This window comes from Etheostoma spectabile, chromosome 13 (assembly GCF_008692095.1).
Source record: "Etheostoma spectabile isolate EspeVRDwgs_2016 chromosome 13, UIUC_Espe_1.0, whole genome shotgun sequence".
Classification (NCBI taxonomy): Eukaryota; Metazoa; Chordata; class Actinopteri; order Perciformes; family Percidae; genus Etheostoma; species Etheostoma spectabile.
Genome location: NC_045745.1, coordinates 1,617,717 through 1,626,763, shown reverse-complemented (window position 1 = coordinate 1,626,763; position 9,047 = coordinate 1,617,717). Strand labels below are relative to the sequence as shown.

General features: G+C 40.6%; 1 protein-coding gene across 5 annotated transcripts in view; it reads right to left on the bottom strand.

Moving 5' to 3' along the window:
• ntm (neurotrimin) overlaps window positions 1-9,047 on the bottom strand; it is a 537,242-nt gene that overhangs the window by 12,794 nt on the left and 515,401 nt on the right. For 3 of the 5 annotated variants that reach the window (XM_032534315.1, XM_032534314.1, XM_032534313.1), the window contains 4 exons: window positions 2,849-2,977; window positions 1,362-1,482; window positions 932-1,083; window positions 340-375 (listed from right to left, as the gene is read on the bottom strand). In XM_032534315.1, the coding sequence (XP_032390206.1) occupies window positions 340-375; window positions 932-1,083; window positions 1,362-1,482; window positions 2,849-2,977 (438 nt within the window). The remainder of the gene's footprint in view (window positions 1-339; window positions 376-931; window positions 1,084-1,361; window positions 1,483-2,848; window positions 2,978-9,047) is intronic. The other 2 variants (XM_032534316.1, XM_032534317.1) reach the window with 1 other exon arrangement.

The following is a 9,047-nucleotide window of genomic DNA, read 5'->3' as shown; positions in this document are numbered from 1 at the left end:
ATGAAACATGGTTAGCAAAACGGGCTGCAACAACCATTTTCACAAAGCTTCACATGACAGCTGTTTGTTTTGCCATTCCGCTTCTTCTAAGATGATGTCTGCCATGGAACAGTTTTAACATGTCACTTCATGAAGAGAACAAAGAGTTATCAAAAGCAGGACAATTTTGACAAGATCAAAGAGCCCAGAAATGATTTGTCTCTTCTTGTCATACACTGTATATAGATCCGGTGACATGGAACTTCCAGTTTGTGAAAATGGCTGTTTGTCATGCGCCAGCATGCAGTTAATACTTTCGATCAATGACAGTTGAAGTGCATGCTGGAGCAGAATACTAACCTTGCAATAGCGTTGAGCTAGTGGGTTCTATTACCACTACACAAGGGGAATAAATGAAACAGAGCAACATGTTGGAAACAGAACAGCAACAAATCATTGACAACACTTGCACGCTGCACAGTCACATACTGTGATAGAGTAATAGTGCCAACAACCATCCATCAGTTCAAGGGTTGTCAAAGGTCAGTTTCAAAGCCCAAACACTGCAGTGTTTGAATTCTGACAAGCCACTCAGTGTTGATAAAGTGATAATGTGCAACTGACTGAGCCACAAAAGGACTCTAATGCTCCTGTTGTACAGGCCCAATAACGTGGAAGCGTGGCAATGTTTTAGGTGCATCAGAAGGAATCCGGAACACCGTTCTGTATTCATTCCATATTCAACTCAACAATCTGCAGGCACACATCTACATAGATTTAATAATACAATCACATAGAAGAAGACCGGGACTTCCTATATTTCATCTTTGTATATTTACCCTACACAATCTGTCTTTCTGTGCAAATAATGACTCTGAATCGTAAATAGGCATAGGTTTAAAAAACAGTTCAAGCTTTAAGGAAATGGAAATGTACTGCTTCCTGTACTCACCATACAGAAGGAAGCTTGTGTTTGAGTTCCCGAGTTTGTTGACGGCGACACAAGTGTAGTTGCCGTAATCTCCGTCAGACACATTAAAAAACGTCAGCTTCGACAGCGATCCAGCATTCACGATCTCCATGCCATCCATGCCATTGAGGATCCTGGATGTGAGATGTGAGAAGGGAAATGTCCGTGGACATACAGGGAATGCAACAATATTAGCTTCAATAAAAAGGACCACATTAGGAGTGATCTGGTTTTAAGTCTAGCAGCTGATCAATAACCATCAAAAACTGTGAACACTAATGGCAGTAAGCACGCAATCACGTGCACACGCACAGATGCATGAACACACATACACAGACACACACAGACACACACACACACACACACGCTTCTTCTATTTTCTAGTGTCAATTGCAAATGTAAAACTAATTACCTTCTGTCCTCCTTATACCACTCAAAATCTGCCTCAGGCACTGCATCAGCTTCACACTCCAGCACTCCTCTTTGGCCCAGAGTCACTCCCACGTCTCTGCCCTCTGACACAGTCGGAGCATCTACAAGCAAGCAGCAAGATGGAAAGTAAGATGGAGGAGCGCTGTGATCAGGAGAACAAGGAAGCACAAGTCAATCAGGACACGGGTCACGGTATTTTCTCCTCTCAGCTGTGATGATCTACACCGTGACCACAAGTGAACAGGAATTAGGAGTTCAAATGACACACACTATTCCATACACTGGTGAAACCGCATGGTGTCAGGATGTGATGAGAAGGAATTAACGGCTCATGTTTTAATTTGATTCAATCCATTCTGTTTCTCCTGCAGCAAAGAAGCTTCACATTACTGAATAGATTTGACTGTGGCCATTCAGTTACCGCTAATGGACCCCCAAATTCTCACATATCGTTCAGGGCCCTTTATGAGCCTTGGAAACTTTGAGCCATAAAAATTGTGCCTATGCAGCCCTACTCCCATTCTCGATTAATCCACCTACATTTGGACTATAAATGCTCAATTTCCATTCTTCCAAATTTCTTGTTTTTTGTCCAACCAACAGTTGTTTATGTTCGTATAAATTAGTAAAAGAAAAGTAGCACATTGTTTTAATTGGACACTTGCCAGTGTCCACCATTTATGCTTAAAATGATTACTTGACATTACTATTAATTACTATGACAACTTGATTGTTAACATCATTGCCATTTCATTTTGGGTCTATCAACTAATTAATTAAGCAAGTATTAGAAACCTGGGGCCTAGTTTTGAATGTCACATACTTTTTAAATCATCAGGCATTTGACATAAAACTAATTACTTCATACTTCTCTTTAACTGCAGAAAGTACATGTGATGTGGTGTATCAATAGTTCCAATAGGAAAAACACATAATGCCAAATTAAATAAATAAAACTCCACACAAAAAAAGCCAAAATCCCAAAGTCTTTTCTACTGTAAGCCAATTGCAAATCAGAAAATCATTCAAACCAGGTGCAATAAATAAATGGAGTCCAGGAAAAGTTAGTGTTTTCATGGACTCCATTAATTTAAAAAAGTTAAATCACTGAATATCTGAATGTCGAATGACTCTTTGAATTATGTAATATGTTGATGATTGATTAATCACAATAAAATAGTAGGCACTAGTGAAAAACTATTTAACATGCAATGGATAAATTGCCTCATATTTTCTCTTCATTGAGTTGACAATAATATATGACAGAGACAAAAGGACAGGTCCATGTTTGAGATGGTGGATCCAAAAAATACTTGACACTTTTTTCTTAATAGATGATTTAAATGATAACATGATTATCAAAATAGCCTATTCCGATAAACTCATTGATGAATCGACTCATTGGTTCAGCACTGTTTATTCAAATACAACATTTTTAAAATTCCTCAGCCAACGCAGTGGACTCACAGTTGACGGTGATGTCTAGGGTTTTGACATCTGTGTCAATCTCGTTGACAGCCGTGCATTCATACGTCCCTGCTTTCTGTCTGGAGATAGATGGGATTTCCAGGTACTCATCGTCTGATCCCAGGTCCCCTGTGAAACGTCACACGCGCACACACACACACACACACACACACACACACACACACACACACACACACACACACACAACACACACAGGGGAAGAAAGTGGAGGTGGAGATTCAGAGTTGATGTGACAAGTCAACAGCTGTGGCCTCGATTGTCATTTTCACACTCGGTTGTCTCTGCACGGCCTCTGGAAAGTCACTGTCACACCGGTAAAGATCTGAATGTGTAAAGTAACTAGTAACTAAAGCTGTCAGATGAATGTAGCGGAGTAAAAAGGAAAATATTTCTCTGAAATGCAGGAAGAAGGAACAGGAAGTGAGGAGAAGCAGGAAGTGGCATGAAACGAAAAAGACTCAATTAAAGTAAAAGTAGCTCAACATTTCTACTTAATTACCTAATGGAGTAAATGCACTTACATTACATTACTGGTGATAATTGTTAGTCATCTACTGATTTATTATTTAATTTTCTTTATACTGTGATGTAGTACAGTGTAGTACAAATGTATCTGGTATGCGGCAAAAAAGAGAATGTATTTTGGTAGAAACAACAGAGAGTCAAGATCAGTTCAAACTGCAACACCGAAATCAAAGCATGAAGTTGGGAAGCAGCAGCAGGAGCGCCGACAGGTCCTGTTCATTCTTCTAGCAAGCTGATCTACTATGACAGGGAAACTGCACACAGCTACATGTGTGTCAAACCGTATACAGGTAAATATGACAATTCTGTCTCTCGTATTTCTCTAGGTTTTTCTTACAACACCAGTTCTTGAGCTTACCGACATTTTTCTAAGGATGTTACAACATTTGGTGATTAGTGCTTTGTTCAGCCCCCGTTCATTATCCTCGATTGTCTGTCAGCTCTTTCATATGCTGCTCCTTTGTATGTGACTCTTACGCCTGCGAGCACACCACGACTACTACTGAGATCTGACAATATGAGTGGGGTGTGTGTGTGTGTTTGCGTGTGTGCTATTTTTTTGTTTCAATTTGACACGCTTGACAGAGACACTTAATACAGCACTCAACGTACAGAACAAAAGGCGTAATTGACTTTGAGCCACCTCCCAAGATGGTGGTAGGTGACAGTAATGCATCGCACATGAATTCACTTTACTGGGTTCCTGCACATTACTGAAATCCACCTGGGGAGTTCTCACTGGCACACTGATGATCTGATGAGTATCGGGATGTGTGCCGGTTCCACTCTGTTCCTTTTTCCGCTTGGCTTTGTCTCAGCAGAGGATACAACGTTGTTTTGCCAATAGAGACCGCAGTGTCACTTAAAGCCACACCGCTATCCTCCGAGGAGAGTTAATCAAGATGAGGCTGCCAGCTTACGCATGTCCTCAAAGTCCTCACATCAAACATCAGCTTCACGGCAGGTGGCTTTTCACATTAGCAGCGTAAGCAGATGCCCTCCCCGTGAAATCAATGTTTCACTATGATGGCCTCTAAATAAATTCATAAAAACAATTGACAATGATACCTGGGAGAAAGCTATATGATTCCTGTCACGACTCACCACTACTAACATCCATATGTATTTTGTGTTTCTACTGTTGTAATGTTAAAAAAATACATTATTTTCATCCTGTCTGTCTGAATATACCTTTATTCACTTTCTGTCTGAAACGCTCCATTTTAACGCCTGTGTCTTTAAGCCGCCCTCCTAAAAAAACGTCCAGTCTGCTCTGATTGGTCAACGTTTCTGTCTCTTCTGCATCTGCGCTCTCTGAGTCTCTGCAAAGCCATTGCAGCCGGGGAATGACTGTAACGGCACTGTAGCGCCACTTTCTACCTATTTATAGTATCGTTGTGAAAAGGCACCGTTTCTGAATACCAAATAATGTTTTTATACTTTCACATTATTTATATAGAATCGCGACCTGAAAAAAACCCACATGAAAATCTCACTTTTCACAATATGGGACCTTTAATAGTAATGTTGTGTCTGTTGTATTGCTTTAAAATAATCATTCCATTGCTGATGCTCAAAGTCTTCCTTTACACCAAAGCGGTTTATTGTAATGGAAGCACAGTGCCTCACATGAAACACAGAGTGCCTCTGCTAACTAAATAATGTATTACACCTCTATCACTTTCATGTAAAGCTTGGAGGAAAATGGGCAGAGCAGCTATCAGCTGAAAAGGCCATGTAGTTAGTGAGTGAGGTGCTATTTTAACTGCACTCTATCTGAATTGATGAAGATGTGTTGGGATTTCTCAGCCCAGCCGGTGAATGGGTTGTAAATTAACTTTGGACTAACTAATCAAAGCAGCATGTTGCGCCGTTGGGAAACAAAGAAAACCCTCCGATTTGGTAAAAGGTGGGACAAGGAGATAAACAGCTAAAATCCATTATGTTCAGGTATGGGTGTGATGTTCCATTCTGGATCTGGTTTCAGGCTGGATAACAAAAAACTGGCTAATATTAGCAAACCTCCGAGGCAAACAAATATATTATCAAATATTGTCTGACTCTATTTGATGCATCCATCCATCGTCCATCCATCTATCTATCTATCTATCCAACATCAATCCATCCATCCACCTATCCATACACTCACCCATCCATCCAGCTATCTATCCAACATCAATCCATCCATCCAACTATCCAACTATCTATCCATCTATCCATCTATCTATCTATCTATCCACTGTCTGTATTAGCGACATATTGTTGGTTATAGACAGAAACTCCACTTGTTGTTGGACTCAGAGTGGTGAATTTTCTTTTGTGAAATGAGCTAGCTAATCATGTTACGACAATCCTAGTTGAAATATCTCAGTTTGACATCATGCATTTCATTTTGAACTAATATTTCATCTCCTCTGCAGCCCATCTCATTTGCAGGTTTTACTGTAGCAGTCTAAATTGTGTTTCTGCCCTCTCAGCCAACACATAGTGATTACAGACCTTGAATCTTTGAGATGAAGTCCTTTCTTTTTTTCAAGTACTATTTATTAATCCCTCATGATGTTCACTCTGTTTCATGTCACATGTCGGAGCAGTTGGGGGTTCGGTGCCATGCTTAAAGGCAGCTCGGCAGTGTCCAGGAGGTGAACAGGCACCTCTCCACCCTCCACACAATCTGCATTGGGTCCAAACAGTAGTTAAGAAGTCAAGTCCCCAAGGACTGAGCTATTGTCTCCACAGTTTCTAACTTCAGTTACGTACAAATATAGAAAGCTTAACCTAATTAAATTCAAAAAGGGATTTGAAAAGATTCTACTTCCATCTTTGAAACAAACAAATTGCAGGAAAGTACATATTTGAATAGTATTTTCTGACCATCAGACATGAAGATGCATAGGTAGGTAAAAACACAGAGCGTCAACAACCCTGCAGTAGCATTACAGTATAATCCAATTGAATATCTCTCATTGATTTTGCCAGTTTTTATTTTACCATATAAATATATAGCCAAGTCATTATGCGATCAAACCTTAACTTTAGGGTTGTCACATCTAATTTCCGAGTCTTTTTTAAAGTGGGCTGGTTTGTGACCGAGTCATTAGTGAGACAGACTGTGCACTGGCATCAAGGTGACATGGCAGGACTTCAGGGCCACCAGACAGGACGGAAGGTGGCGGGGAGAAGAAAAGAGCCAGGAAGTCTCGGGAGAGGCCTGCAGAAGATAATGTACCCTTTCCTGTGTCCCTGAAATGCCATCCTCAAACTCAAGGGCAAAGAAGAAAATGGGGTAGAAAATGAAAAGAGAGAAAGATATTTGTGTACAGGGCGAGGGGAGCAACTTTGGTGGGGGGAAGACAGGAGAGCAGATGCTTGAGGGATATAGTCATTTAAGGAGAGGGAACAGGGGGATATGGTGAGGCAGGATTTAAATTGATGAATCCAAGTAAAGGGGAGAGAAAGAAATAGAAGCAGAATGGCAGAAGGAGCTGTTAACAGATAGGAAAGCACACACAACCAAAGAGAGAGTGGGAGTGGAGATGGTGTCGCCAGTGTTGTCTTAAGGGAGGGATGGTTGACGTGAAATGTGTCGAAGAAGAAGCAACAAAAGCTGTTGTTACTCGGACAAACGCTGAGGAAGAACATTTATTTAAAAGATGTCCAAGAAGACAACGCAGGAGAGCAAGCGGCTGCTGCTGCACTGCAGCTCCGCTCTGAGACTCCGCTGCTGTCGCTCTGCAAGGCAAATACATAGATAGGTATTTTCCCACTGATTATCAGGCTTTGGCATGTGGAGTTTTTTTAATGTGCCTTTGATGCATCACCCTCTTTGAAGGAAACAAACATGAAAGGGGCGAGCGATAAAAAGAATCATAGAAATACAGTAGCTTGGGGTTCTATGTATTACTGCCATGCAATAAGGCAGCTTTACTTCTATTGAAGAGGTTTGCCAGTGAAGATAATCTGTTGTGACAGTACGGTTTAGATTTGACCCGTCAATAGCATGCAAACGTTTTGGATGTTGCATCCAAACATGCTTTTGTATCTCAGCTAGACTGAAGGAGAAGCAGCTGTGTAAGTGAAGGAAAGAATATACATTATGTCAGCGGATGTGACGGGATGACTCACACTACTGATTATGCATGCTAAATAAAATAAAGAACAATGAAGAACAGTTTTCTCTTGAGTGTTGAAAATATCGATTCCACTTCAACAAAAGGGAACAGTAAACAACCCAATCCAGTTAATTGCTAGATTGGTCTATGCATCACTGCTTAATCTTCTAAAGAACTACAGAAAGTTGTATTTGCATTAATTGTACATTTGTCTGCCCAGGGACAACACGTGTAGTTAAATAGTAGTCTAGTCCTAAATACCTAAATCTAAAGCCCCAAATGATGTTTGTGGATTTACTGTTTGTGCATCGTCTGAAACGGAGCCAGTACTCAATTTTGGCTTTGTAATAATTCAAAACTTCTGACCTGTGTGATGCTATCCTCACGATAATTACCCCTGCTGCTGCGTACGAATGCATTCATCAAAAAAATCTTTGGAACAATTTTCTGCCTAATGTTTCCTGCAGTGGTGGGGTGAAGGGAGTTATTAGTCTTACACTTACGATGCGATACACTCCATTGTCCCCGAGGGGCAATTCATTTTGGACATTTTTCTACATACAATATCCTAAAAATCAAAGACCAGATGCACCAACATCAATATAGGTATAAAATACCCCCCCTGCCTACCTTTTCAGAGGCTTAACCTAACCTTTTTTTCAGATTTAGCTGCACTGCATGACCTGTTAATCTAATAAAGCAGCATCTTGCATTTCAGCAACATAATGTATCCTATCTCTAGGAAGGAAAAAGAAACACATTGTACATAGTCTTGCATTGCGATAGGTTCGAGGACTCGAGTGGAAAAAATTACTCACGGACACAAGACTTGGTTTTCTTTGACAAAGGGGAATAATGCTGAAATGCATTCAGCAGTCTTCCAAAACGTTCGTTCCCTGCTCAGCCGTTTTATTAAGTGGGTGTATACTGAAAGCTGATTTCCATAATGGGTGTAGTATATGGTTGTTTAACATAAATGTGGGCTAAAACTTCATTGTTTTACATAACAGTGGGATAGTGCATCATATTATCTGCTATACTATTGGTTAAAAAAGAGAAACTGGGTGTATTAGGCAAGTTTTAAGGTTAACAGTTTACTGAAGTTTTAATAAAGAAACAATAGCTCATTCACACAGTCACAGCTGCAAATTAATCTCATCTTACCCTACTGGCCAGAGCCAGGAGTGTCCGGCTCTCCTCGTCTCAGTGTTCTTCATTTCTCAAGGTTTCAAAATATTCACATGATAAGTTTTAAACAATAATACTTGTTCAGTTTTCATACAATATAACTTTGTTCAGTCTCCACACAGACCATCCTCCACAGCGCTGCCGAGGAGGGTCTGGGTTCCGATCTGGAGCTGGTCCCCGGGCGCTGTGATTGGCTGCCCACTGCTCCCTTGAGAATGAATTACGCTAGATGCGTATGTGACAATAAAGTGCCTTTATGGTAATGTTATTTGAAATGTACTGCTAGGAGGAGAACCCCCTGAGATGAAGCATCTGGTTTTTGAGGGGGTCCTCTGTCTGCCGTAAGTTGTTTT